At 68.8% G+C, this 27,938-nt stretch overlaps 3 protein-coding genes across 3 annotated transcripts; 1 reads left to right on the top strand and 2 right to left on the bottom strand.

Moving 5' to 3' along the window:
- Positions 1–162: 162 nt before the first annotated feature.
- On the bottom strand, positions 163–5,607 carry CHLRE_10g450000v5 (uncharacterized protein). The gene is made up of 5 exons (XM_043066950.1): positions 3,726–5,607; positions 2,873–3,587; positions 1,779–2,708; positions 1,310–1,613; positions 163–1,127 (listed from the first exon to the last, which is right to left on the bottom strand). The coding sequence occupies exons 1-5, from the start codon at positions 5,411–5,413 to the stop codon at positions 1,012–1,014; spliced, it is 3,753 nt and encodes a 1,250-aa protein (XP_042920347.1). The 5' UTR covers positions 5,414–5,607; the 3' UTR covers positions 163–1,011.
- Positions 5,608–5,741: 134 nt separating this feature from the next.
- On the bottom strand, positions 5,742–10,867 carry CHLRE_10g450050v5 (uncharacterized protein). The gene is made up of 13 exons (XM_043066951.1): positions 10,308–10,867; positions 9,695–10,183; positions 9,493–9,550; positions 9,282–9,320; positions 9,093–9,163; positions 8,886–8,941; positions 8,573–8,665; positions 8,272–8,358; positions 8,007–8,092; positions 7,623–7,710; positions 7,118–7,298; positions 6,652–6,793; positions 5,742–6,529 (listed from the first exon to the last, which is right to left on the bottom strand). Exons 1-13 carry the CDS (start codon positions 10,548–10,550, stop codon positions 6,264–6,266), a joined length of 1,899 nt encoding a protein of 632 aa, XP_042920348.1. The 5' UTR covers positions 10,551–10,867; the 3' UTR covers positions 5,742–6,263.
- A 100-nt stretch (positions 10,868–10,967) lies between these two features.
- CHLRE_10g450100v5 (uncharacterized protein) lies at positions 10,968–27,929 on the top strand. Its single transcript, XM_043066952.1, has 19 exons — positions 10,968–12,021; positions 12,252–12,679; positions 12,993–17,339; positions 17,562–18,312; positions 18,587–18,679; positions 18,987–19,086; positions 19,436–19,734; positions 20,079–20,180; positions 20,637–20,738; positions 20,945–21,049; positions 21,338–21,406; positions 21,693–21,812; positions 22,063–22,220; positions 22,432–22,577; positions 22,946–23,022; positions 23,594–23,641; positions 23,877–24,042; positions 24,240–26,619; positions 26,793–27,929. The coding sequence occupies exons 1-19, from the start codon at positions 11,269–11,271 to the stop codon at positions 27,184–27,186; spliced, it is 10,638 nt and encodes a 3,545-aa protein (XP_042920349.1). The 5' UTR covers positions 10,968–11,268; the 3' UTR covers positions 27,187–27,929.
- The last annotated feature ends 9 nt before the right edge of the window (positions 27,930–27,938 follow it).

Genomic DNA, 27,938 nt, shown 5'->3' on the forward strand with positions numbered 1-27,938 from the left:
AACAAAGTGTAGGGTTATTTGCCAAAATACGACTTCGCTGGGTGAGATGGGGAGTCCCTCGCCGTTAAGATGGGGAGTCCCCAGGGGAGTCCCGCTCCCCTGTGCGCCCCGTCCTTCGCCCCCTCCCCCCTCCCCCAAAGCATTCCTTAGCCCCTCGCAGCCAGTTATTGGTGCTTACAAGCTACTTCATTTGTAGGACAGTTCGTACGCGCATTACATGTTGGCTTTCTACCACCCAGCACAGACCATCCTGCCATGCTGTCCCCTGTCGCGCCGTCCCAACCCATCGCATTTGTAGTTTGTAAGCCTCGATCGCTCTGCTTAAATCACTATAACGCGGTACCAATAGACAGCATTCCCGTAATCTGCGCTAGCTCCTCAGCGCACGTACAAACGTGCGCCGCCCTGCTCTGCTGCGCATCGTCCCCTTGAGGCTTGAGGGACCATCATGGTGATCACGCTTCCTCACCACCGCCAACTTGGTTTGAGCGTGCCACTTCCAGTCAAACACCAAACTAAATAACCACGAGTGCGGTAGCCACATGCTCTTCACTTCGACCTGCACGTGCTAACTCCATGCCATACAAAGGCCAGCCGCCACTACCGTACCTACTCCATGCAATGCAACATAGCTCAGTCCCGTGCCCTCCTGCGGGCCGCTCGCAAGTAGCACACAACAACATGGGCTCGGGGTCCAAGCAATCCTACACGTACACGGGGGTGCTCCTTATTGTCAGGCAGTGTCAGGTCGCTGTACGCGCGCCATATTCGTGGCATCAACCCATTCCATATCACCATATAACTCTTAACACAACCCTCATGCTAGACTGCCACGATAGTGACTCTGGTGCCTCACTGTTTCCGCGCATGAACCTGCCCGACTTCTATTAGGTGGCGTCTACGCCCAATCCTAATGGCTGCCGTCCGCCGTGCCGGGCCCACGGCTCCCCGCGGCCCCGGCCCTAGCCCTGGCCCGCGGCTCCCGGTATCAGTCATCTAGCCTAATCTAGCCTAATCTAGCTGCCGCTGGATGCATGGGTAGCAGCAGACCAACAAGCACACGAGCACCGACGTCTCCATGCAGGACAGGCACTTGCGCACAACACGCCGCCGGCGACCGCGCCGACCTGCAGGCGGCAACGTCACACACCAAAGACGTGGCACAGGGAGTGAGTGAGCCAAGGCCTTGCAATGGCAACGTGCGGCACGGTACGTGTGTCGCATGCGCACGTGCATGCATGATTGCCAACAGCCGTGCCAACAGCCGTCTGCACTCCCCGCTGCTCGCTGGACCCTCGCTCCCACGCACCTCCGCAGCACAGTCGCTTCAGGCCGCGCCACATCTTCCGCCCGCAGCCGCCGTGCATGTCATCCCAGTCGCCGAACAGCCCGTGATGCAGGCCGTACTGCAGCATCAATTCCGCCTCCGGGCCCGCCGCCTCGGCCTCCGCCACCAGCCGCAGTCGCAGGTGTGGGTCGTCGTTGTGGATGTCGGTGAGAGTGCCGCCCGCCATTCGCCAGTCGATGGGGTAGTGCAGCGGCGCCGTGCGCAGGCGCTGCAGTGTGGCCATGTCGGCGTTGACGGCCGCCGCCACCAGCGGCTGAGCGCTTTTCTGCGGGGTCGCAGGCGGGCGGGGGCACCAGGCGTGTGCGGTGAGCACGAGAGGGGCGTGGAGAAGGCGCACCGCGGAAGGGTCAAGTTTCCTTTGTACACACCGCGGCACACACGCATGACAACAGCTCAATGCGGCTAAAACGTGGGACCAGCTCCCGCGCACCTCCATGTCGCATCCGGCCTCCTGTAGCCACAGCAGCATGTCACCGCTGCCGCAGCGCGCCGCCGCCGTCCACACAGCCTCCCTGTCCCACGGGAACGCCGCCGCCGCCTCCCGCATCAGCCGTGCCAGCGGCACGCAGCCGCTCTGCACCGCCAGGCGCATCAGCTCCTCATAGAACCAGTGGTCGCCGTCACTCCCCAGTCGCCCCAGCAGCGACAGCACGCGGTCCGGGCGGCCGGCGGCGTCGTCGCCGGCGGCGCCCTCGGCGTTCGCGGCCGTGTAGGCTTCGGCCCTGGCGGAGCGGTGCCCGCCCTCCCGGAGCTGCTGGTACAGGGGCTTGACGCTGTCCGCCAGCGGCACGGCTTGCGCCGGCGCATCGGCGGCAGCCGTGCTGCCGCTGGCGGCGGCAGCAGGGCCGGCGGCGGTTTTGGCCTCCCCGTCCGACGTGCCGGTAGCAGCTAGAGGGTGGGCGTCTTGTGCGGAGGAGGAGGAGGAGGAGGAGGAGGAGGAGGAGGAGGAGGAGGAGGAGGAGGAGGAGGAGGAGGAGGAGGAGGAGGAGGAGGACGAGCTCAAGCTGACGCGGTGCAGGGCATCGGTCGCGGTGGAGAGTGAGAGGTGGTGGGACGAGGCCGTCAGCGAGGCGGAGATGGAGACGGTGGCGGAGGCACGGCGGGAGCGGGCGCCGCCGCCTGCCGGCCCGCTGCCAGCCAGCTGCGGGGCCTGTGCCAGCGCCGGCGGCGAGGCGGCGGCGGTGATGCCGGTGGCGGCGGAGTCCGGGTCAGCGGGGTGGTAGGGCGGGAGCGGCGTGTCGGGGCGGCCCCACAGCAGCACGGACAGCACCCAGTGCGCGGCCTCGGCCTGCGCCGAAGTCAGGGCTACCGCGAACAGCGAGAGCCATAGGCCCGGGGGACAGCGCCCGGGCGACAGCGCCTACACAGCAGGGAGGGAAGGAAATTGGGAGCACTTCCGTTCACGCATGCCTCTTGACAGTCGGTCAAACCTCAAGACACCATAACCCGCAAGACCAAAGCCCTGCCGAGCTCTCTGCCTAGCGTGTTCGTTTATTCATTGCTGCCACCCACGCCCTCCCTCACCTCGTGCAGCCTGCAGCCCCGGCCTCGCGCCATGGCCCAGGTGCGCAGCCAGCGCAGTGACGTCAGCTGGCCGCCGCCCACCAGCGCCCGCAGCAGCTGCTCCTCATCCGCGGGCAGCAGACGCCGCCGCCGCTGCGGACGCGGCTGTGACTGCGACGGCGACTGCGGCTGCGGCTGCAGCTGCGGCTGCGGCTGCGGCTCCTGTGTTTGCGGTTGTGACTGGGGCTCCTGCGGCTGCTGTGGCAGTTGTTGCTGCTGCGGCTGCTGCGGCTGCTGCTGCGGCTGCTCTGGCTGCAGCTGCTCAGACGCTGCCAACGGGTGGGGCTCGGACTCGATGGCCGGCGTAATCTCGCTGCAACACGCCGGGACCGGCATGGGCGCACGAGGGGGCGCCGCGACCTCGGGGGTGCTGCCCGCCGTCTCCAACACCCGAGGTTCCGCAGCCGATGCCTCCCCCGCCAATGCCTCCGCCGCCGCCGCCTCCGCCACGACCTGAGCCTCCACAGTCGGTGCATCCGGGCGAGGTGGCTGCTTCTTCTCGTCCGGGCGCCGCGACCGGGAGTGGGGTGGCCCCATGAAGAATGCGAGGACTGGCAGGTTGCCGGCGAGGGCCGCCTGGTTCACCGCTAAGCAGCCGGCGGCACTGCTGCCGCCACTATGGCCCTTGGCAGCCCCACCGCCCTTCTGCGGCTCGGGCATCGCGCGGTAGCCGCGACTGGGGGCGCATGGACAGCAGGCCGGGGTTGTAAATACCAGCCCAAACTAAACCAAACCAAGCAGGGGGGCAGCGCTGTCAGTGTGTGACTTGAACAAGACCCGAGCCCCCTGCTGTTGCAGACACACATGCACTCACCTCTCCAGCCACAGCACACGCCGCAGGGCCTCCTGGCCGCTCTCCAACCGCGGACGGGGCCCAGCCGCCCCTGCGCCAGCCGCACCCGCAGGTCTAAACGAGGTCTTGCTCCTGCTCGGCCGCTCCTCCGGCCGCCGCCGCAACGCGCAGCCCTCACAGCCGCACGCGGGCCCGTGCTGCGAGCCACGGCGGCCCTGCTGCAGCTGCAGCCCGGCCGCCGCCTGCACCGCCGCCTGCCGCACAGCCCTGCCCGCTTGCCCCGGAGCCGGAGCGTGCCCAGCCCTCTCCAGCCATTCGAACTTCTCCCTCCAGTCCGGGGTGGGGCTAGCCACCGCCCCCGCCAGCACCGCCGCCGCCGCGGCCTCGCGCGTCTGGGCTGCGGCGGCGGCTACGCCTTCCTGGTCCGGGGCCAGCAGGTCGAGCCGGGACAGCACCGGCGAAGGCAACACGCGCCGGCCCAGCACGGCATGCAGCCGCTGCAACCCCTGCAGGTCGCAGCCCCTGGCCGCCGCCGCCAGCACGTCCCGCGTCACCACTGGGCCCAGCAGCAGCTCGGTGGGGCTCACCACGCCGCCGCCGTCACCCACCATGGCAAATGCCGGAGCATCCGCTGCCGCGGCAGCCGCCGCAGCTGCAGCCGATGCGGTGGCCGCGGGACCGCGCGCCGCACGCAGCAGCCCTGCTACAGCCGCCGCCATGGCCGCGGCTGCCGCGGTGCGCGCCTCGTCCTCGTGGGGGTCCACCAGGATCAGCTCCGGCAGTAGCTCGGGGATGAGCGACGCCGTCGGCTGCTGCCACTGCCGCTGCCACACCTCGTCCCGCCGCCGGCCCTCCTCCAGCGGGTACAGCAGCGAGGCCGCGGCGCCGCACGGCGGCAGCAGCGCCTCCACAAAGGCCGCGTGGCCCGCCTCCGCTGCCGCCACTAGCACGTTGCGCAGCAGCAGCAGCCCGCCGGTCGGTGGTTGGTTGCTCAGGCTGGCAGCGGCGGCGGCGGTGGCGGCTGCGGCGGACTCTGCCGTGCCCGCCTCCAGCAGCCCCCGGCGGCGCAGGCCCAGGCGCCGCACCAGCCAGGCGAACTGGTAGAGGTGGCCGGAGGCGGCGGCGGCCACCAGCATCCGCGTCTGACTCACGCCGTCCGACAACGAGTTGGCCTCGGACCACTCCTTAAGCAGCGGGAACAGGCCGCCCGCCGCGAGCGCCTCCGCCACCGCCGCGTCGCCCCAGCCGCCCTGGCCGCCCACCTGCGCCGCGTCACGCTGGAACACCAGCTCCCGGCACAGCGCCACGTGGCCCGCCTCCGCCGCCGCGCACAGCACCTCGCCCAGGGTGAGCGGCCGCTCTAGGCCGCAGCGCTCGCCCGCGAAGCGCAGGTTGGCGAGGCTGCCGCTGGTTGCGAGCAGGCACAGCAGGCGCTTGCGCTTGGGCTCTGGCAGGCGGCTGAAGGCGCCGGGGGCGGCCCAGCAGCGCGAGAAGAAGGCGGGGGGCACGGGGAGCGAGAGGCGCAACAGGCCGGGGTAGCCGAGGCCGTCCTTCACCGCAGTGCGGGTGGCGCGGTCGGCGAGCGAGAGGGACACCACGTCATTCTGGCTAATCCGGGCGCAGATGTTGCCCAAAACGTCAAGAGGCAGCTTGTGCCAGCCGCTGCGAGCTGCTGCGGCAGCCGCAGCCAACACGCGGGCACCCGGCATTCTTCCGCGAACTCGGGCTTCCGCTAGAAGCGGTGCGGCAACGCGTTGATGCGTCAAATACAGGTGCCTATTGATGGACCTTAAGACCTCATTTAGTATTATGCCTCATAGCGAGGGCTTGTAATGCTGAAACGCCAAGCTTTCTTTGCGCAGAAATCCCAAGAAATGTTTGTAAACGCTTGGTTTGAAATACTTAAACTAGTTATCAAAGCAATCACACGGACATAAATGTGCTGCAGCTGGCGAAAAAGCGAAGGGGCCCAGACTCCGGCAACTGCCGCTAGATCCTGACCTCGGCGAGCAGCCGCGCCCGGACGCGGGGCGTGAAGTTCGGGACTTTGACGTCGCATGATTGAAGAGCGTCCCCATTTTTGTGTATACATGTGACAGGATAGTGAAAGGGACTGCCGCACGCGAAAAGCCTCACGATAGTGCACGGGTTCGAAGATTGGTCTGGCCAGGTCTGGCAAGGGAAACTGGTCTGATGGCGTGCCGCCACGCTACTTCCGCCTGCCCGCCGGGCACGACCATGTTCAAGAATGCTGCCCCACTGCGTCAGCGCTTGACCCATATCACCATGTAAATGCACATACTTGCGTGCAGGGGAGATGCTCCCCTGCGTGCGTGTTGCGACGAGGCGCAGGAATGGTTTCCCCGCTTGCTCCATGCTCCGGAAACCGCCGTAAAACTCCAAGCGCCTCCCACCACAGACCCAACCGCCCGCCGGCCGCCGCCCCTCCATGCTCCGCCTCATCACGCAAACACGCCCGGCTGCCCGACCGCCTAGGCCACGGCACAACCGGCATCCGTCCCTCTCCGCCTACGCCACCAGGCCCCCTTTCCCGCGTCACTAAAGTCGCCGCCGCGCGCCCTGGCTGGAAACAGAGCCTCCCACAGGCGACGGCGGCGGCGACCGGCGGCGCAGGACGGGCAGCCGGCGGCTGCGGTGCCGCGGCAGGCTGCCGCCCCAGCGCCCCGAGGGCCCACGCAGCAGCCCGCACTCCACGGCGTCGCCGGCGCCGGGGCCGTCCTCCGCGGGCGGCTGGTCCGGTATGCCTTCCCAGGGCACCACGCCCGCGGCGGCCGCCTCGCTGTACACTAGATAGTCGAGCTGGCCTGCGGGCGGTCGCGGGAAAGTGAGGGGAGGGGAGGGGGTTTCGTTCAGGGGTAAGATACAGGCTGCCGGGCGATTACGATCCAGGCTAACCGCGGAGCTGCCGTCCCGAGCGGCCCCGCACCTAGCAGCCCGGCCAGCTGGTACAGCGCCACGTCTATGTGCTGGTCCGCCGCCAGGTGCGCCATCTCGGGCGCCACCGGCAGGTAGGGCCGCGGGTCGAAGGCGAAGTGCGCCTGCAGCTGCGCGATGTTCTTGTCGTGCACCTGTGGGGAGGCGGTGCAGAGGGAAGTGGGGGGTGGAGCGTGCACCGGTGAAGCTGCGTGCCCTTGAAACAGTGCCCATCAGTGTTTCTGGGGTGGAGGTGCCCTCCATGCCCACGCGCTTCCGTTGCAACCCTTCTGAACACCATCTCACGCCATCCCATCCCATCCCATCCCATCCCATCCCATCCCATCCCATCCCATCCCATCCCATCCCATCCCATCCCATCCCATCCCATCCCATCCCATCCCATCCCATCCCATCCCACTCCATCTCATCCCATCCCATCCTATGCCAGCCCAGCCCCGGCCGCCCCGTGTGCTCACGTCTGTGAAGGAGGCGGGCCAGCCCGCCCCCCACCTCAGCAGCGCGCTGCTGACCGCCGGCTGCACCTCCAGCGGCACCACCAGGTCTGTGCCCAGCAGCACCAGGCGGCCGGCGGGCAGGTGCGCGGCGGCGGACAGGGAGCCCACGGCGGCGTGCCACACCGCCTCGCCCAGCAGCGTCCTGGGGGCAGCGCGTGGAGGGGTGGAGGTTGTAATTACCAGCCCGAACGAAACCGAACCCAATGCAATAAGGGAGGGCGTGGGCGAAACGGTCGCCGTGGAGGTGGTGGTGGAGGTGATGGGGGTGAGGGTGTCGGGGCAAGGCATGGCAAAACGTGGTGTCAGCGTGCAGGCATCCACACTGGCTGGCCACGGCGGGCCAGAGGCAGACACGCATGTGCACCATGCAGTGGACGGCCGCCTCATTCGGTATGTGTCTGTGCCGCATGCCAGCTCGCCCCGGCCTCCCCCAGCCCGCTTGACGCCAGCGTCACCGGCGGTTTACCTGGCGAAATAGTTGTCGGTGATTGCGGGCGCCACGGCGTGCCAGAAGCTGGCGTTGGCGTTGGCGTACGTCTTGTAAAAGGCCGCGCCTGCGTGACAGCACAAGCGCGTGTGAGCTAGCATGCCGGCTTTTCATCTGCGGTATGCCCATGTGAGTGCATGTGCGCATGCCTCTGTGCGTTCGCCTTCAAACGTGCACGATTCCATCCCTGTGTTGTTCCCGGCTTTCAGCTAGGTGGGAACGTCATTGCGCTCAACCCGCGTCCATCCGCTCCGCACTGGCCCCGCCTCCGCCCCGCTCAGTCCAGCGCACACTAGGGGTTTGGCCCTCCAACTCACAGGCCCCCTTGCTTCCTCCGGCCCCCGGCCCCCCGGTCTCACCCACCCTGCGCCTCGCCCTGCTCCTTCATGAAGCGGCTGTAGTGCAGCAGCAGGAAACGCAGGTGCGAGGCCAGCCGGGCCACAGGGTTCCTGGAGGCGGGTAGGGGGGCAGGGCGGGAGAGGGCCGTGCGGGGGTAGTTTTTCCATTCCCATGTACACAAAGACCCAACAGTGGGCGTTGCTTCAGCTGGGATTGCATGGACCCTGCACCAGAGCAGACCGAGGGGGGGGGCTACACCGGGACGGCCCTCAGCACTCGGGCGCCGCACCTGAACAGAATGGCGGTGACGAACTGGCGGCTGCACAGCTCCACGTCTGCCATGGCCGCCGCACCGCCCGTGAGCGTGTACTCATTGCTGCGCGCGGGCGTGCCAGCGTCAAGCCGGGGCGGGCCAAGCAAGGGGCGCTGGGCAGGTGGGATGGAGTGCAACGGGGAGCAAGGAGGCGCATGCCTCTCATGGCTGCTGTCGGCGGTGCTCCGGCGATGCCCCAGACACCGCATCCTACAGCCACCCAACTACAGCCCACGGCCGCGCACAGCCAGCCACCCAGTCGCCTACAGTTACGCACCTGTAGTAGGTCCAGCCGTTGGCGCGCATCATGGCCGCACGTGCCGCACACCCGGGCGAGCTGGCATTGCGCGGCGTGCCGTGCAGCGACCAGCTGCAGCAGGCGGCGGCAGCAGACGCACAGTGCGCATCGTCCGAACAAGCCATGTAACAGTATAGAGGCCCAAACCGCATGTGGGCCAACGCCCTGCATAACAATAATGCTGGCATCCTGCTGCTGAGCCTGCCCGTTGCCCCGCCGCACTGCTCTGCCTGGCGGACGCGCCCCATTGCCCCATTGCCCCAGTGCCCCAGTGCCCCAATGCCTCACTCACCGTGTGGGTGGGTGCCCGGTGAGGCGCTGGTGCGCGGCGCCGTCCACCCACCGGACCTGCAGAGCGGCGCGGGCCGGGTTGGCAAGCCCAACACCATACAAATTTGAGCGCCGCACCGACGGTAAGCACTGCACCCTGGCAGACTCGCAGGAACGCGCGAGCAGCCGCAGCCCAGTTCCGCCGATCTCGGGACCCCGGGGTACGGACCTTGTCCTCAAAGGCCTTGACGCCGCACACATGGTACTTGTCGAAGCGCTGGGTGGTGCAGCCGTTGAGCTCTGCGGGCGCACACGTGCGGTCATGGGAGCTCAGCAACAGCGCAATGACCCGCTTGAGCGCATGGCATTGGACGGCGTCTCCCTGTATGCATTGAAACCCTTGGGGCGCTCCACTCACGTGCTGCATGGCACCAGCTCGTGCCGCCGCTCTTGGACACTGCGGCGGCGGCACGGCAGAGTAGGAGCGCGCGGATTGACGGGTGGTTAAGGGCCAGGGTGGTGGAGCTCGGTTGGCTCGGCCGGGAGGTGAGGACAGCTCAGCATTCCGCAGCCCACAGCACAGCACACACGTGGCACGCGGCACACGTGTCGTAACGGGGGATTCGTACCGTGCATGTAGTCCATCATGCCCTTATGTACGGCGCCCCGCCTGTGGATCTCGTACAGCTGCAGGGACCGGGGCAGCGCAGGTGCGGGAATGCCTATGGAAAGGTGCTGCATGTGTTGCTGTACACACCAAACCTTCCGCTCTCACCACAACCGGCGCCATGAACACCGGGTCCTTTACAACCCCGCTCACAGTCATCCCACCTGCACAAACAGCTTGCGGACCTCCTCCTCCTCCGTCGCCGTCAGCGCCCGTGCGCCCCTGTCCAGCCAAGCCCGCACCACCACCGCCGCCACCAGCCGCCGGACCACAGGGTACGACATGTTCGGAGACAGCGACGCCAAACGCTCGCTGATCTCCGCGCACCAGCCCGCCAGGTCGGCGGGCGATGGCGTGTCAGACAGCCGACCAGGCAGCGGTGTAGGTTGGCTGTACACTGGCTCGGGCTCGGGGGCCGATTCGGAACCTGCGTCCGAATCACGGTCCCACCATCCTGCCAACCGCCGCGTCGAGTCTACGTGGAATGGTCCGGGCTCCATGCTGCCAGTAGCCTGTGGCTGTGATGGCCCGGCGTCTGCATTGCGGTTGCCTGTGGAGGGGTAGGGTGTGGAGGGCGCGGCAGCAGCCGACAGGCGGCGGCGCGTGCCGACAGCAGTGCCTGACGCAGCCGACGGCTGTAGCAGAAGGCGCTCCTGTGTGGGTCCGTGCCACCGACCAATTCTCAACGGACCATCACGATTGCCAGTGTCTGCAGAAAGCGGCTGTGAAACGCGCACGGTGGTCTGCAGTCTGGCTTCCCCAGTCCCCAGTGCTGACCTGCAGCAGCGCCGCCACCACGGGGTCATGCAGCTCGTGCATCCGCCGCAACAGCCCGCGATAGTGAGCCTCGGGTACATCTAGCAGCATCCCTAGAGCTTCGCGCAGCTCCGACTTCGGCGTTGCGCTGGCGCTGGAATGGGTGCCCGCGTGCGCGCCGATTATGTCCGCAGTGAGGTTGAACACGCGCGCCAGCTTCGACGACAGGCCCTGGTGCAAGTCAGCGTCGTCATTTGCGGGCATACTGCTGCTGGCTGCCGCGCGCCATACTGCGAGCGCTACCCAGAGCACACCAGCGGTCTGCAACCGCAACATCCCTTGCGTGGCCCGCCTTGGGTAGCCCTTAGGCCCCCGGCCACCACAGATGAGCCACTGATATGCTGTCTAGCTCAATGCGGCGTCTTACACAACTAAGTTTGCTGAGTGACAGCGGGAGCAATCGAAGAATCGAGGTTTTCGCACCCGGTTCGCCCCTAGGTCTGCGGCCTATGAGTTTGTAGGGTATTTGTATTGGAACCGTCGCAGCTGCCATTGTGGCTGCAAACCGGCGAGAAGGGCGGGGCGCGATCGACAATCCGGATTCTGCGATGTCGCGACACTAAACGCCGAGCTTGCCAAATCCCTTGAATAATGCTTTTTTACGAGGGGCTTGATAATACACTCAAGACATGCATAAGGTCATACTAAGGCTTTCAACTTCAAGGCTGGAGAGTCGCCTACCTCCATAAGCACTATCTCTGCAATGTTTGTAGACGACAGGCACCAATGACCTACAAATACAGGGTGAACCCCGCTAAAGCTTTGATCCATTATTACGCAAGTGACCCTTTGTTTCCCAAACCTGGCCGCTTTGACCACAGCCGTGCTCTCAAAGGAATGAGCTACCTACAGCAAAAGCCCTGCCGCGCCAAAACAGCCGGGTGCGGCGCCTAAAAGTTTCCCACCTAGCGGGTGGGGGCACATGGAGTCCGCCCCCAGGTCCTGGGCGGAGGCGCGGGAGCAGCTGCTGCAGGAGCTGCACGCGCAGGCACAGGGGCGCACGTCACCACCCGCTGGGCCATCTCCGGCGCCGGCGACGTCGGGGGGTGGCACTGCCAAGCCAACAGCCGACCCCGGGGGGACACCGCCACGGCGCTCACAGGCAGGGGCTGCGGGGACGGGCGAACCTCCTGATGGACCCAACGCCTCGCCAGGCCGCAGCCGCCGCCGCTCCGTCAAGAATGCAGCCGTCGGGTTGCCCTACCTCCAGCCGCTGCCTTCGGCAGGCACCGCCGCCGCCGCCGCGCCTCCGCCGACAACGGCATCCATCCCGGCCGCAGCCGCGGCACAGCTGAACCAGTACTTGCAAGACCTGCCGCCCACGACAGACGCCGCCGCAGCCACCACCGCCGCAGCCATCGGCTCGGGCTCCGCGCCCGCTGCCGCGTCCGACGACGCCGCCGCCCGGCCGCACCGCCTAAGCGTGGGCCACCTGGTTCACGGCCCGCCGCCGTACGCACAGCACAGCAGCCAGCCGCACTCCCAGCTACGGCATTCCCGCAGCGGTGTGGGCGCGGGAGCGGGCGCGGGTGCCAGTGCCGCCGACGGCGGCTACGGGCTCGGGCTGGGCGGTGAGGGGCCTCTGGAGCGGCTTGCGGAGGGGGCGGAGCTGGGCGAGCCGGGGCAAGGGCCGGCGCCGCGGGCGAGGCGCGTATCACGGGCGGACGGGCGAAAGGTGCGCGCGTGACAGCGAGTGTAAGGGGGAGGAGGGGAGGCGCAAGCTTGCCGGAGAGAGAGTGTGTGCTCTCACGGTGGCTGCCACGTGATGGGCCAGCGCCTGCGCCGCTATCGCTGCCGTGTAGCTGCAGGAGTCTCTTATGGCAGCGGACGACCCACCATACCGTGCGACCCATGCTAACCACACCAGTACTCTAACGGTCCTGTGTAAACGTGTGCGCGCCACAGGTGACTGGGGATGTCGCCATCGTGGCCTCGCGCCCCCGCGGCCCGCGCCTGTCGTACGGGGCCGGCTACGGGGTGGGCGGCGACGGCCAGGCGCCGCCATCCTCGGGGCCAGCCTCGTCGGCAGCAGGGCTGGCGGCGGGCAGGCTAGGGCCAGGAGGCGAGCCGCGGTCGGGGGCTGCCGGGCGGGGGCAGCCGCGTGTGTCCTTCGGCGGCGCGGCGGCTGCCGAGATGGCGGCGGCGGCGGTGGCGGCCGCGGAGGGCTCGCCGCAGCCGCCGCACCCTCGCCGTCCGTCGGTGGTGGGCATAGGCATGAGTGGCGTGACCGCGGTGCCGGCAGGCGTGGCGGGGACAGCGGGGGTGCCGGCTTTCCAGGGCTCGCCGGCGAAAGCACCCCCTGGGGACGCGGACCGCAGCGTCCGCAGACCCAGGTGCGTGGCTGCTGCTGCGCTCTTGGTGGAGGGGGGCATCATTGCCTTCTTGCCTTGTAGGCTCGGGGTACGCGGCCGCGAGGCCGGGTCCCAGTGTGTAAGGGTCGCCAGGGCTAGGGCCGCGTGCGCCGTTCCGGGGCACAGGGGGATCGCGGTGGCGCCTGTTGGGCGTCGGCCACCTGTCTGTACTGCTGGGGGTTCCTGTCTGTACTGCTGGGTTCCTGTCTGTACTGCTGGGTTCCTGCCTGTACTGCTAGGCTCCTGTATGTACTGCCCTATCTTGAGCCACCAACACGCATGCATGCCCTCACAGGCCCAGCAACACCAGCGGCGGCATCCCGGAGGCGGACGGCGGCCCGGGGCCGGGGCTGGGGCCGGGGTCGGGGCAAGGCAGGCCGCCGGGCAAGGGCCGCGGGGGCCGCAAGTCCAGCACCGGATTGGACGACGCCGCGGGAGTCAGCACAGTCGCAGCCGCAGCCGCAGCCGCAGCCTCGCCGCCACCCGCGGTGGGCGCGAGTGCCAGCGGGCCAGGTGCGGGAGGCAAGGGCGCAGAAAGCAGCCCCGGCCGCGCACGCCGGGAATCCAGGCGGGCCGCGGCCGCAGGTGGTGGGGCTGCTCAGGCGGCGCCGTCAGAGCCCGAGGCGGCTGCTGCCGCCGCGCTAGGACCAGCGGGGGCATTAGGAACAGCAGCAGGTGCGGCGGCCTACTCGCCAGCCAAGTGGGTCGGCGCAGAGTCCGACGGCCGCCAGCGGGCAGCCGCGGTGCCGCCGCCCCGTAGGAGCAGCTCTCCAAAGCTGGGGCCCTCCAGCCAGCCCCCACAAGAACCGCCCTCGCGGCAGCCGCCACGGCGGCCGTATGCAGAAGACGGAGTGGTCGCAGCAGGAGGAGCAGCAGCGGCGGCAGTAGCAGCAGCAGTGGTCGAATTGCCAGGTGCCGCCAGCTCCGGCCCTGCGCCGCCGTCCGCCGCCGCCAGCCCCATCAAGCTGACGGCGGCGGCGCTGGCGCTGCACACGGCCGGCCTGCACGGCACTGCGGCCTGGGAGGAAACGGCGGCAGCGGTGGTGGCGGCGGCAGACGCGGAGGCGGCGATGGAGGCGGCAGCAGTTAAGGAAGCGGCTGAGCAGCAGCAGCAGCAGCAGCAGGAGCGAGGCTTCGAGACGCAGCTGTCTCTGGCGCCGCGCGCCTCCCAACAGCAGCAGCAGCAGCAGCAGCAGCAGCAGCTGCAGGCGCAGGCATCGCGCGGGGCCTCGGCGCAGGGCGCGACAGCGGTGCGGCAGCTGGATGCGTTCCTCAGCTTCGGCCTTCACCCGCAGCCGCTCATGCAGGAGTTGGACGTACGGGCGGCGCTGGGCGGCGGGGCAGGCGCAGGGGCAGGGATGGCGGCGCGGCCGACGGCCGCGGCCGCTGCGGCGCCGGCGCCGGCGTCGGCGTCGGCTGCTGGCATTGGCGCCTGGGCCGCCGTGCGCACGGCGCGTGTGTCAGATGTGTCTGGTGTGGACAACGCAATTGACGGCCTGGCTGGGTTCGGCGGCCCCGGCGGCTTGGCTGTGTGTGGCAGCCCCGTTATCCTGCCCGACGCGGCTGGCGGCATCATGCTCACCTCCCATTCGCGCCGCAACTCCACCGGCGGCGGCGGGCCCACCTCCCCGGCCTTGGCGGCGGTGCTGGCGGCGGCGGGCGGTGGCAGCTTCATGGGCTCGCCTGCCAGCCCGCCGCCGCCCGTTGGCAGTGTGCGCACTTCGGAGGCCGGAGACGGTGTGCGCATCGTGGGTAGCCGCCGCACGTCGGACGCGGGCCTCAGTACACGTCTGCGCCGCATGAGCAACCTGTCGGACACCACCGCTGGCGGCGGCGGCGGCGGCGGCGGCAGCTTTGTGCTGGCGGCGCTGAACCTGGCGGTGGCGCAGTCGCTAACAAGCGGCGCCGCAGCCGGCAGCGGCGGCGGTTTTGGCCACGGTGGCGGCGGCGGCAGTCCCAGCGCCAGCCGCCACCACAGCACCAGTGGCGTGCCGGGAGCCACGTCACCACTGCTGATGCAGGTGCAGCTGCAGCAGCTGCGGCAACAGTACGCGCACATGTACGGCGGGCCGGCCTCGCCGTCGCCGCCGCCGGCCGCATCGCCGCCGTCGGCGGTGCCGGCGGCGGCGGCGGCGGAGGCGGCGCCTGTGCGGCAGGGCTACCGGCCCACGGCAGGCAGCCTCACTGGTAGCATGATGGGATGCGGAGCCGGCGGAGGCGGACGCGAAGGCAGCGCACACGGCGGCAGGCCCTCTGACTCGTCAGCGGCGGAAGACTCGCCGCACCGCCAGCCGCACCCTCATTCGCACCCGCACCAGCCGCACCGCCGCCGCACCTCCACGCAGGGCGTTGAGCGCAGCCGCCTGTCCATGGAGCTCGGGCCCAGCAAGCTCGCGCTGGAAGCCGGCATCACCACCACTGCCGTGGCGACGGGCGCCTCGGCCTCGGCATCGGTCGCTGCCAGTGACGGACCCCCCGGCGCCGCGGGCACATCCTCCACGCCTCCACACGAGGTCCCATCCGCGGCAGGGGCGCTGTCACCAGCGGGCACGCCTGCTGCCCATACCCCCGCAGCGCAAGTCAGCGGCGGCGAAGCGGCCGCACAGTCGTCACATCCATCGCTGGTGGTGCCGCCACCGCCCCAGCAGGACCCAGCGCGCAAGGCCAGTGCCGGCGGCGCCGGTGGCGGCAGCGCCGGCGCAGCGGACGAGGAGTCCGGGGCGCTGGGGATGCTGTCGCCATGCCTGCCGCCGCCACCGCGCTCTGCAATCCTGGAATCATCGCCGAATGCCGGTGATGAAGCGAGCGTTGGTGATGGCGATGGACGCGCCAGGCCGCCGCCTGCTGGGCCCCCGGCCCCGGCATTGCAGGCGGCACCAGCGGCTGAGGCGGCACGGCCATCTGCGCTCCAGCACTCTTCCTCACGCGGGGAGCGCCGGCGGGCCACCTTCGCGGTGGCGCAAAGCGAAGACGACGACGGCGGCGGCGGCGGCGGCGGCAGAGGCGGGGCCGGCACCGCCGGTGACGCAGCGCCGGGCGAGGATGACGGACGCAAGGTGTACGTCCCTGCGCGGGAGCGCGCTGCCGCCGGCGCTGCCGCCGCTGCGGGCGCGCCTAGGGGCAAGAGCGCGCGTGGCAAGAGCGCGCGGCGCACCAACCGACCCCTCGCCGGCTCCGGCGGCGAAGGGGGTCTTGACAGCGTCGACGTCGTCACACTGGACGACATACGGCAGCACCGCCGCAGCCACTCCCGCCCACACCACCACTACGATGACGGTGATGAAGACGCGCGGCCCTACTCCGCCGCCAGCCGCCGCAGCCGCCACGACGCAGGCGCTGGCGGCCGCCGCCGGGCAAGCCACCGCCGCCACGCCGCCGGCAACGGCAATGACTCGGACGGCGGCGGCGGCGGCGGCGGCGGCGAGCCTGACTCTGCGCTGCGCTCGCTGCGGTCCGGCCGCGGCCGCAGTGAGAGCATGATGTCGCGGGCGTCGCGCAGCAGCCGCCGCGGCGGGGAGCGAGGAGACCGCGGCGACGGTGACGGCGGCGGCGAGGGCACCGTGGCGGCGCTGTCGCGCGGTGGTGGCGCGGTGGTGGCGCGCGCGGAGCGCACCGGTCGCAGCGTGGTGATGGATGTGATGGTGGTGCAGCGGCCGGCCCGCCGCAACTTCCATGGCGATCGCCGCGTCAGCGAGTTCGACGCACCCGACTGGGATGAGGACGGCCACGGCGGCCGCGGCGGCAGCGACGACAGTGACGTTGAGCAGCTGGGGAGGACGGTGGGGCGTCACGCGCTGCCGGGCGCGGCGGCGCGCTCGCGCCCAACCACGGCGCGCGCGCAGCGGCCGACCACAGCCACGCCGCAGCGGCCCACCACGGCGCGGCAGCGGCCCACGACGGCTGCGCCGCAGCGGCCGACAACCGCCCGCCAGCGGCCCACTACGGCCACGCCGCAGCGGCCGACGACGGCGCGGCAGCGCCCCACCACCGCCTCCCGCCGCGCCGATGACGCTGGGCGCGTTCCCCATGGTCCGGCGCCAGCCTCCGGCGGCGGCAGTCGCCGCCCGGCCGGCGGCCGCCGCGCGTCAGAGTCCGGGTCTGACGCCGCCACGGACTTGAGCGACCTGAGTGACCTCAGCGGCATCTCTATTTTCAGGAAGGACGGCAACCACCGCAAGGCCGCAGGCAGGGGCACCAGCGCCGCCGCCGCGGCAGCCGTGGCCACAGCGGGTGTGGCTGCGGCGTCGGCGGCAGCGGCTGTTGCGGCCGGCGCGGCCGCGGGCGCCAGTCGCAGCGGCGCCTCCTTCTTAGAGACGGCCAAGGCCCTGCTGAACAGCGTGGCTGGTAAGCCCAAGGCGGGAGTCAGTGGCAGCTGGGTAGCGCCGCGGCGGCGCAGCCTGCGCCCAGACGGCACCGCAACCATTTCCGGCGGCGCCGGCAGCGGCCGCCTCGGCGCCGATGCCGACGCGGCGGCGGGCGCCGTGCGTGGGGCCAAGTGGGGAATGGGCGGGGCTGGCGCGGAGGCCGGCGAGGGGTATGGTGCAGAGGAGGAGGGCGGCAGTGAGGAGGATGGGCTGGAGAACCTGCGGAGTGCCAGCCGCGTCAGCCACCTGAGCCGCTCCTTCAGCTCCAAACACCCCAGGTGTGTACGGACGCAATTGGGCTATTGGATTGGGGCCACAGGCAGGGGAAGGGTTGGGGCCAACACAGGGCATTGACGGGAGGGTCATTGAGCATGCAGTGTGCGGGGGCATGGATGCCACATGTACGGCTGGAATAATGCCTGCTGCAGGACTGCACATGATGACGTCACCTCTCACCCTGCATTCCACCTGCACTCCCCCTGCATTCCACCTGCTCGCAGCCATGCCGCCGCCAGCCACCGCACGCACGTCCGCCGGAGCAGCAGCGCCCGCGCCGCCGCCGCCGCCGACTACACCAACGACAAAGACGGCAAAGACGTCGGTGCCGGCGGCCACACCGCCACCACCACCACCACCACCACCACCAAAAAACGCCATGGTGACGATGGCGGCGAGGGCAGTGTCGGCCGTGCTGGTGCCGGCAGCGGCCGCAGCCTGCTACGTGTGGACAGCCGCATGTCGGCCAGCAACAAGCCCTTCACGGCGCTGGCAGACCGCCGCCGGCCGCCGCGCACCGTGGGCTTCGCAGGCCGCGGCGGTGGCGGCGAGGAGGAGCTTATCGAGGAGGAGGAGGCCGAGCACACAGATCAGGATGGGGAGGAGGATGGGTATGGGCAGGAGGAGGAGGAAAAGGAAGAGGGCCGCGCCGCCAGCGGGCTCGCCAGTAAGGCCAAGGCGTTCCTGTCAGACACCAACACCACCGCCGCCTCCGCCGCGGCGGCGGGGTCTGCCGCCGCCGCCTCCGGTGCCGGCCCCCGCGCCGGGCCGACCATGGCGATGGTTCGTGAGGCGCACGCGCAGCTGCAGCGGCAGAAGACGGCTACCGGCGGCGAGGGCGAGGCGAGCGGCGAGGAGGAGCCGGCCCTGCGGCGTCAGGACGCGGGCGCGGACAGCTACATGCTGCGCATCTTCGGCACCGCCTACACCAAGGTGGCGGGCACCGACGGCGACGAGGGCGGCGGCGTGCTCAAGGTGCGCGCTTGTATGTGTGTGTATGTGTGTGTGTATGTGTGTGTGTGTGTTAAGTGTGCTAAGTGTGTAGAGGGACTCCAGGCCGCACACCAGGTTGCTCTCACTTGCTGCCCGTGCAGTGCCGTGGACGGGGCAGCAGCCTCGGCCGGTCGGTCCCCCGCGCCTTCTTTTCTCAAAAGCATTAGGGATCCCGCCCGATTGCACCGTTCGCTGCACGACCTGCCAACTCCCGCCCTCCCTCCCGCCGCCTTCGCCTCTTGTTGCCGGTGCGCAGGTGTGGCTGCACCCCTACTCCAGCGTGCGCATGCGGCTGGACATGGTGTGGGTGGCGGTGGGGCTCCTCATGAGTGTGGTGGTGCCGCTGCAGGTGAGCGAGGGCGCCGGGCGGGGGCGGATGTCGGCTCTTGCGGGCTGTGTCCAGCCATGGTGGGGCTGCCTCGAGGTCCCAGGCCAAACACACACGCACACTTGTGCTCTTTATCACACACACAGACACGCACGCACACACAAAGACACAGACACCCTTCTGTACCGTGTTTTGCAGCACACACCCTTTCACTTTGCTCTCTATACACACACATACACACACACATGCACATGCGCACGGCCAACCTCCCTGAAACCGCCAACCACCCTCACACCGCCTCCTGCACCACGCCGCGGTGTGTCCCCAGGTGGCGTTCGTGACGCCCGCCACCGCCCTGCCCTACCTGGTGCTGCTGCTGGTGTGCAGCGCCGCCTGGGCGGTCAACATCGCAGCCAACTTCCTGACGGGTGCGTTCGGTGTGTGCGTGTGTGTGGGGGGGGGGTTAACGTTGAACCAATCCCGTAAGGAAACAGTCGCGCGGCACGGAGAACTGCAGCTGCAAAAGCGAGTCGTTGTGTGTGTGTGGGGGGGGGGAGGGGGTTGTTGTAGATACCAGCCCGAACTAATCCGAACGGTGTGTGTGTGTGTGTGTGTGTGTGCGTGTGTGTGTGTGTGTGTGTGTGTGTGCAGCGGCCAACGCGTGTTGAATGCTTCTGTAGTGGGACAAGGGTAGCTGGCACCTCGTGCCCGCATCGTTTGCGCCACCCGCGCCAACACCCGCGCGCTGCCTGCCCCGTGCCTCCCACTTCCCCGCAGGCTACGACGAGGACGGCGTGGTGGTGATGGAGGCGGCGGCGGTGCGCGCCCGCTACCTCCGCACCTGGCTGCTCCTGGACCTGCTGGGGGCGCTGCCGTACGTGGCCGTACCGCTGGCCGTGTGCGGCTCCGTGCATGCAGGCCTGCCGGAGGAGGCGGGAGGCGGCGGAGGCGGAGGGGGAGGGGGAGGGGGAGGCGGGGGCGACTGCACTGTTCGCTCGGGTCAGATGCTGCGGCTGTGGTCGCTGCTGGGGCTGGCCACATTGCCGCGGCTGTTCCACTACCTCAACAAGTGGCAGGTGGGTGGGGAGGCGGGCGGGGCGGGCGGCGGGCGGGGGGGCGGGCGGCTGGAGGACGGTTGAGGGGCAAGCGTAGCCGAGGTGGGGCATGGGCATCTGTGGGAACCCTCCGGCCTGCCGGCAACGTGCACCCGCACGACCCGCCCAGGGTGGCTGGGTAGTAGGGGCTGGGTAGTAGGGGCGGGTTGCGGAGGTGCGGAGGCTGGGCCTTCGTGGCAGAGGTGGGGCAGGGGTTCCAACAGTTCTTTCATCCACATGCTAAGCCGCGCGCTACGGCCGCACACGGCCGCCTCCCCGCCTCCGCATTTACCCGCCCGCGCCGCCACCTCCGTCCCGCCCGACAGGACACGTGGGACATTGACATCCACAAGATGCGGCTGGTGAAGCTGCTGGGGCTGGCCATGGTGTTCACGCACCTGTTCGCCTGCATGAGCTACTTCGTGCAGGTGGGTGGGAGGGAGGGCGCCAGGACCGGAGGAAGGGGAGTACCGTGTGGTGGATTAGACAGAAAACGCAAAGATAGGATGGGCGTGAGACGTGCTGGCCACCGCTGCTTGGACCAGCAGGCCGCCATACTCGCACCAAGCCAGTGTCCAAACCTGCGCACACACCCGTTACACACCCGCCGCATGCACATGCACACACACGCACACAGAGTGGTTAGGGTAGCGGTGATTGCGCGATTTCCGGTTGGTAAGACCGGTGGCGGCTCAGCAGCAGGGGTAACCTCAGGTAACATCCGTAAACCGTTGCTTTGCTGCATAGCATAAACTGTCTTTGCGCTATGTTTTCTTTGTGCTTTTTAACACATGCATACGCACATATCTGCACACACACCTGTCGCACACACACACACACACACACACACACACACACACACACGCACGCACCTGTGCCCTCAGCTGCTGGAGGGCTTCCCCTCGGATGGCTGGGTGGTGGTGAACGGGCTGGACGGACTGGGGCCCTGGATCACCTACAACTTCGCACTGCTGCGCTCGCTGCAGGTGGGTGGGGGAGAAAGAGGGTGTGGGGTGGGAGTGGGCGGCATGGACCGGGGTGCAGTGTGTGTGCTCGCTCGTGTGGGGACATGCGGCGGCGCGTGTCGGGGGGCGCTGTGGCGTATGTGTCCTACCGTGCTGCATGCCTCGCCGCGCCCCGGCTACTGCAACCGTTGCCCTAAGCCCGACCCGCTTCCTGTCCGTGCTCGCAGCTTGTGATGGGCAGCAATGTGGACAACGTGTCCACCAGCAGCGACGTGGAGGTCGTGTTCACCATCGTGTGCTACATCGTGGGAGTGTTCTTCTACGCAATGCTGGTGAGGGGGACCTTAGGGGGGTGGGGTGGGGAGGAGGGAGTAGGACGAGGGGAGGAGCGGCCGGCGCAGCGCGGCTGCGGTCGAGGAGGCAGGGTACGCGTGCACATGTGCACGAGTAGTACAGGCCTCGTGGTGGATGGGTAGGGGTGGGGTTGCATCGGAGGGGCTGAGCCCCTGAGCCAGCACAACGCGCAACGAGCAACGCGGCGCGCTGCCCTCCGTGCCACCACACGTACGGCTCCTAACCCCTGCTGCACCTGCCTCCCCCCCACACACCACGCCACACAGATTGGTGTGATGTCCTCCATCGTGCTGTCACTCAACCGGTCGGGCCAGATGTATGTGGAGAAGCTGCAGGTGGGTGAGCGGCGGGGGGCTGATAGGGGGGCCGGGGCCGGGGTTCAAGCGGCGGTTGGGCGGTTGCGGCGGTTGCGGCGTTAGTCACCCCATGGCCCGCCACCAGTTGGGATCGGCCCGCGGTCTCAGTCTCACCTCTGGCCTCCCGCCGCCGCCTCCGCCCTGTGCCCCATGCCGCTGTGCGCCCCCTGCTGCGCCCCATGCCTACAACTCTATGCCTTGAACAGTTGAACTCCATGCCTCTAACTCTTATGCCCTGGTGCCGCTTGCTCGCGCGTGTGTGCAGATCTGGCGTGACTACTGCCACTACCGGCGGCTGCCGGGCGAGCTGCGGCGGCGGGTGATGGCCTACATCAACACCGCCCACTCCAACAAGCGAGTGCTGGACGACACAAGCATGCTGCTGGTGCGTGACGCGGCGGTGCCCTGAGATATGGGCGCCACGGCTGTGTGTTCAGTGCTGCTTCTGTGCCGCAGCGCCTGCTGTCAGAGGGGCCCTCGGATGCATCGTCATGTATGCATACTTGCATGTATGCATCACTCCTCCTGGCGTCATTCCTCGTGGCATCAGTCCTCGTTGCTTTATCGCACCTCCACTACCGTACTTCCCCGCCCCCAACCACCCCGCCCAACGCCACCCGCCTCCGCCCCCGCAGGAGCTGTCGCCCGGCCTGCGCACGGACGTGAATCTGCAGCTGTGCGCGGAGCTGGTGGCCACGGTGCCGGTGTTCCTGGAGTGCAGCCCCATTGTGGTGCGCGCCATGGTGTCCAAGCTGCAGCGTGAGACGCACGTGGCGGGAGACTTTGTGTTCAGGTGCGGGCGTGATCACTTGGTCTGAGTGTAGGGCAGCTGGCGCTGAGGCTGCTGGGTGTCCTATACCGCTCGGGATAATCTGTCCCGACGCATAATGTGTGCGTGCACATTCTTGCATGGGCTCGACCCAGCCCTGCGTGGTTTCCCGTGACATTCGCACACACTGGATCTCCAGGCGTTTTGGTTTGACAATGTTTCGCTCTCGACGCAGGGTGGGCGACATCGCCGACGCGGTGTACTTCATCCTCAAGGGCACGGTGGCCATCAGCGACGAGACCGGGCAGCTGCTGACGCGGCTGGCGCAGGGCAGCCACTTTGGCGAGTTTGGCATCCTGGCGTACCTGGACGGACAGCTGGGTGAGCGGGGCGGAGGGGCTGTAGGTAACAGCCCAAGCTAAGCAGAACCCAAGGGCGGTTGCAGATACCAGCCCAAACTAAACCAAACCCAATGCAATAGAGCGAGGGGGCTGGGGCCGTGTCTCCGTGATGTGCGCTCTGCTGACCGGGGAAGGTGGGCTTGTACTATACAGCAAAAGGTGGTCGTTCACATTGCCCACGCGCGGCACCAGCCACCGCCCGCCGCCTCGCCTCCTGGCCACACACACACGAGTGTGAACTGCGTGACCTGTGGCTTGACTGGCTTGCGCATCCACGCCCACGCCCTCACAAACACCTGCTCACACCTGCGTTATGGTTTCGTCTTGTGCTTTTCAAAACCTGCTCAGGCGTCCGCACCGCCGCCGCGCGCGCCGATGACTGTGTGGAGTTGTACAAACTGCACTGCGAGGACTTTGCAGCGCTGGTGGGTGGGCAGGAGGGGGGAGGGCGGTGGCGGAGGCACGGAGGGAGGGGCGGTTGTAGATGCCAGCCCAAACTTAACCGAACCCCATGCAAAAGGGCGAGGAGGAGATGGTGGCCTCTGTTTTGCGAGGCGGCACACAAGAGTCAAGGCAGGGACGCTGCGTTGTCAGGACGAGTGCCGGCTGATGTGAGGGGACAGTTGACTGGCGACGTGATGCGTGCTTGCTGACATGCCAGGTCTCGACACAACCCCGCCCTCCATGACTCTGCATGTCTGCATGAAGCAGCTTCATGCTCCCCCTTCCTCTCCCTTCTCTGGTTCCATACCGCATGAAGCCCTCCCCTTTCTCTGGTGCCATACCGCCTCCTGGAACCTGCGAACCCACACAACCACATACATACACACACACACACACACACACACACACACACACACACACACACACACACACACACACACACACACACACACACACACACACATATACGCCCCGCCTTGCTGTTCTCTGAGATGCGCTGCCGTCTATCATTTCCTGACTAGTCCCCCCCCCGCCCCCCCGCCCCCCCGCCAGGCCGACTACTACCCCGAGCTGGTCGACTTCTTCAGAGACGTGGCCGTGGTGGGTGCGGGCCGGGGGGGGGCGGCGGGCGGTGGCGCAGGTGCGTCTGGGGGGTGTCAGGTCGGCACTGAGAGTGCAGCTGCAGGAGGGCCCTGAAGGCACAGCCGCCAAGCACTTGCGCTCTTACACAGTGTACACACGCACCCGCGCACGTGCACGCGCGCACACCTCGTACTCTCGCCCCGAAATGCACACACGCTCGCACATGTACACCGCCGCCGCCGCCTTCCCGCAGGTTCGGTCCGCCTACAACGCCACGCTGCGAGCCAACCGCGCCATGACCGAGTACGACGACGATGAAGACGAGGAGGAGTATGAGGACGAGGAGGAGTATCGCGATGACGATGACGACAACAAATATGACGACGAGTATGATGATGAGGAGGATGACTATGACGCAGGTGCGATGCTGCCGCGGTCCGCAGCCGCGCACGCGACGGCTGGCCCTCAACCAACACGCTCGCATGCATGCGCGGGAGTGACAGCGGACATGGGGCTTTGGCGACCGGGCATGGAGTGGATTGCCCGACTACACGCCTTTGCCTCGCTCACTCTTACGCCGGCGCCCTTTGTCACGCGTGCTCGTGCGCACCCGCAGACGACGATGACGACGGGCAGTCGCGTGGCGGCGGCGCACGTGCCAAGGTGGCGGCGGCGCACCGGTTGCTGAGTAGCAGTGAGGAGGACGGCGAGGGCGATGACGACGACGGCTATGAAGACCTGCTGCGGGCTGACGTGGCGTTGGGCAGCGACCTCACAGTCCCGGGTGGCGGCGGCGGCTCGGGTGGGATCGGCGGCGGTCGCAGCCGCAGCATCACCGCCGGGGGGCCTGGTGGCGGCTCCAGCCGCCGACGGCACCAGCCGCACCTGTCGCCATCGGGTAGCATGGGGCGCAGCACAGGCAGCGGCGAGGGCGGGGTTGAGGGCGGCGAAGCGGCAGCGGCGGGCTCGGCGGCGCGCGGCCTGCGGAAGAACGGCGGTGGCAGCATGCTGCGGCGCGCCCTGGGGGCACCAGCCGAGGGCGAGGGCGATGACGGCGTGTCGGCCTCCGGCGGAAGCGCCGCGGCTCGGCGCTCGGTCAAGTTCTCCATTTCCATCCCGCCCACGCCCACAACACCGTCGGGAGTAGCGGCTGCGGCCGCGGCTGGGTCTGCAGCCGACGGCAGCGGCGGTGGCCTCAGCGAGGGCGGCGGCATTGGCGATGCTCATGGGCCCACGCCCGTGCCTGCGCCCATCAGCGGGAGTGCTAGCGGCAGCGCTGGCTCCAGCCCTGCCCGCAGCCCCGGGGCCCACAGCACCGGCGGCGCCGCGGCCCTCGGCGCCTTCTCCTCCCTGCCGCTACCGCTGCCTTCCATGCGCACTTCCATCGCCGGAGTCTACGACGGCGCGCCCCCGCGCTCGCCGGCGCTGCTGGCGGCGGAGGCCGCCGGCGGCGCGCCGCCGTCAGTGCTGTCCGCTACCAGCATGCTGCTGGCAGCGCTGCAGGGCGGCGGCGGCGCCGCCGCCAGTAGTGGCGGCACCGGCCTGAGCGCACGCAGCCTCCTCAACCGCATTGCGCCGCAGGAGAGCATGCGGTCGCACGTGACGGTGTCGGACGCAGGCGAGGAGGCGGACGGCCCCGCGGACCACAGCGAGCCCAACTCGCCGTCACCCGCGGCGGCGCTGGCGGCGCGGCCGGCGGCGCCCTGGTCCTCCAACACGGCGTCACGGCTCAGCATGCCGCGCCGCAGCGCCTCGGCCTCGCTGGCGGCGGCCGCGGCGGTTCGAGCCATCCCGCTCCCGCCCATTCCGGCGGTTGGCGCCGCGGCGACGGGCACCTTCGGTGGCCTGTCGCCGCCGGTGCCGGCTGCGCCTGGGGCCGCAGCGCCTGGCGGCGGCAGCGGCGGCGCGTTGCCGCAGGTGGGGGCTCCTCCGCTGGGACGCGGCGCGTCGCGGCTGCGGCAGATGGCGAGTATGAAGAACTCGGTGGCACCGCTACCAGCAGTGGCGGCGGCGGCGGCGGCACCGGGCACGTCCACCGGCGGCGGCGCCGCCGACCAGGGCCCCGTCCAGTTCGCTGACCTGTTGATGGACGGCACCATTGGCGGCCCCGGCGCCGCCGGCAGCAGTCCTGGTGGCGGCGCCGGCCACGGGCTTGACGGCGAGGCGGCGCCGCCGACGGCGGGCCCCGAGGCCGCGGCGGCGGCGGCGGCGGAGCTGGCCTCCTCCGTGCCCATGCTGGCACGGATGCGTAAGGTCACTGATGTCGTGAGCTTCCTTAATGCAGTAGCCGGCGGCGGCGCCAGCGGCGGCACCAGCCCGGCCGGTGGCACCAGTGGCGGGCTGTCGCCTGGCGGCTTCCCTGCCGGCGCCAAGAGCCAGACGGGCAGCGCTCTGGGACCGCCTCCGCCAGCGGCGGCGTCCAGCGGGCGCGGGTTCGGCGGCGGCATGAGCCCAGGTGGCGGCGGTGGCGGCGGCGGTGGCGGCAGTGGCGGTTTCATGCGCGCGGCGACTACGCTGGTGGATGGTCCGATCGAGGCGCCCGAGCGGCCCACGCCTCGCACGCGGCACCACGCCAACGCCAGCCACGGAAACAGCAGCAGCAACACCGCCGCAGGAGGAGGAGGAGCCGGCGGCAGTGGCCACACCAGCACACACGTCAGCACCGACGGCAGGCCCAGCGGCTCCGGCCCGGCCCCTACCTCCGCTGCAGCAAGCGGCACCGGCAACGGTGGAGGCGGAGGCATGACGGGTCTGTGGCAGAGGCTGATGAAGCACAAGCCCGCAGGCAAGGAAGCGGAGACGTTCGAGATGGAGGGGGCGCCAAGCTTCGGCAGCACTGCTGGCGGCACGGGTGGCGGTGGCCATGCGCGTGGCAGCTTCAGCGCCGCGGCAGCAGCGGTGATGGACCTGAGGCGCAAGAGCCAGGCGCCGGGGCCGCCGCCGGCCTCGCGTAGCGGCGGATCGTTCTTCTCCGCTGGAATGATGAAAGACAACAGGTGCGGGCATGGTTCCGGGGGCGTGGGGGCGCGCGGCAAGGCGTTACGGTCGCGGTGTGCAACACAGCACGTGCTGTTGTGCCGTGGCCGCCTCCCCCCCATGTCTTGTTTCTGACGCAGTCATGACTGCGCTTGCCTTTCCTTGGCCGCGCTCTTCTTCCCCCAACCCACAGGGCCCAGGCGCAACTGGCCGCTGACCTTGAGGTGGGCGCGGCGCCACCCGGGGTGGCGGCCGCCGCCGCCGTCACCGCGCTCCGCGTCGCCTCGATCACAGGCGTCGCCGCCAGCCGCCTCGGCTCCATCTCCGCAGCCGCCGCCGGGCTGCGCCTGCCTGGTGCCACCGCCAGCATCACTGGCCCGTCAGCGCTGGGGCCTGGCGGCGCCGCCAGCGGCCATGGACACGGCGGCGGCGGCGGCGGCGGCGGCGGCGAGCGGCCGTCTGGCGGCGCCCACCACGGCGCCGGGCTGCGCGGCAGTACGACACGTGACCTGTTGGCGGGCGGCGGCGGGGCGTACCATGGCCAGCACCCGCGCGGTCCGGGCGTGGTGAACTTGGGGTTTGGGTGAGGTGGGTTTACGGGAGCTGGGGTGAGGTGTGCAACTTGAGCTGCAGATGCCGTTGAGAGCAGGGAGGGTCTAACCCCACGGTCTAGCCCTGGCAACCGGAGAATAGTTAGGTGGTTGCTGCGGCGGTGTGCCCGCGGTGCTTAGGTGGGCTGCCGGGCAAATCCGTCCGATCCCAAACAGCCGGGCGGTATCTGGGGCGCACCAGATAGGAATGCATGCAACGAATGATTTCATGTACGGTGCGCGATGCAGTGAGCAATGTGCGAATGCATACAATAAGTAGTCATGGTGACCTGCGCTTCTTAATTCAGCAGGACGTGTGGGCACTGGCTGCGGCGCACGTAGTGAACGTGGTTGAGCCGGGTCACCTGCACGCACCGATGCTTACCTGGTGGTGTTGGACAACGAAACGGAACGAGACCCGCCCAAACGTCGGAGATACTTACGGATACCGATTGATTGGGTTGTGGGGCACGGGATTTCATTTACCGTGCATGCATTCATCATTGATGTGGTGGGGTGAAGCGTATCGCGTGCTTATATTGCAGCACTGAAACAGTGCACGTACCGGAGTCATAGCCTCGGCCTCGGCTCTGCAGCTAGGCAGGCGTGCGAGTACCGCACCTGCGACCTGGTCATCCCCTGTGTGTTGCTGTGGGAGTTGAAGGGCCTGTGCCCAGCGGTCACACTCAAGTATTATGTGCTGGAGTCGTATACATGGGGGCCAATGTATTCATGTCACCGCCTGCTGT

This window comes from Chlamydomonas reinhardtii, chromosome 10, assembly GCF_000002595.2.
Source record: "Chlamydomonas reinhardtii strain CC-503 cw92 mt+ chromosome 10, whole genome shotgun sequence".
NCBI classification, from domain to species: Eukaryota; Viridiplantae; Chlorophyta; class Chlorophyceae; order Chlamydomonadales; family Chlamydomonadaceae; genus Chlamydomonas; species Chlamydomonas reinhardtii.

Excerpts from the sequence above, each read along its gene's own strand:
- CHLRE_10g450000v5 (XM_043066950.1), bottom strand. The coding sequence starts at position 5,413 with ATGCCGGGTGCCCGCGTGTTGGCTGCGGCTGCCGCAGCAGCTCGCAGC. Across the intron at positions 3,588-3,725 it reads CGTGTGCTGTGGCTGGAGAG|TCGCGGCTACCGCGCGATGC; the intron begins GTGAGTGCATGT and ends ATGCGCCCCCAG. Across the intron at positions 1,128-1,309 it reads GAAGCGACTGTGCTGCGGAG|GTCGGCGCGGTCGCCGGCGG; the intron begins GTGCGTGGGAGC and ends TGCCGCCTGCAG.
- CHLRE_10g450100v5 (XM_043066952.1), top strand. The coding sequence starts at position 11,269 with ATGGAGTCCGCCCCCAGGTCCTGGGCGGAGGCGCGGGAGCAGCTGCTG. Across the intron at positions 12,680-12,992 it reads CGCAGCGTCCGCAGACCCAG|GCCCAGCAACACCAGCGGCG; the intron begins GTGCGTGGCTGC and ends ATGCCCTCACAG. Across the intron at positions 18,680-18,986 it reads GTGTGGTGGTGCCGCTGCAG|GTGGCGTTCGTGACGCCCGC; the intron begins GTGAGCGAGGGC and ends GTGTGTCCCCAG.
- CHLRE_10g450050v5 (XM_043066951.1), bottom strand. The coding sequence starts at position 10,550 with ATGCCCGCAAATGACGACGCTGACTTGCACCAGGGCCTGTCGTCGAAG. Across the intron at positions 8,359-8,572 it reads AACGGCTGGACCTACTACAG|CAATGAGTACACGCTCACGG; the intron begins GTGCGTAACTGT and ends GCCCGCGCGCAG. Across the intron at positions 8,093-8,271 it reads GTCACCGCCATTCTGTTCAG|GAACCCTGTGGCCCGGCTGG; the intron begins GTGCGGCGCCCG and ends ACCCGCCTCCAG.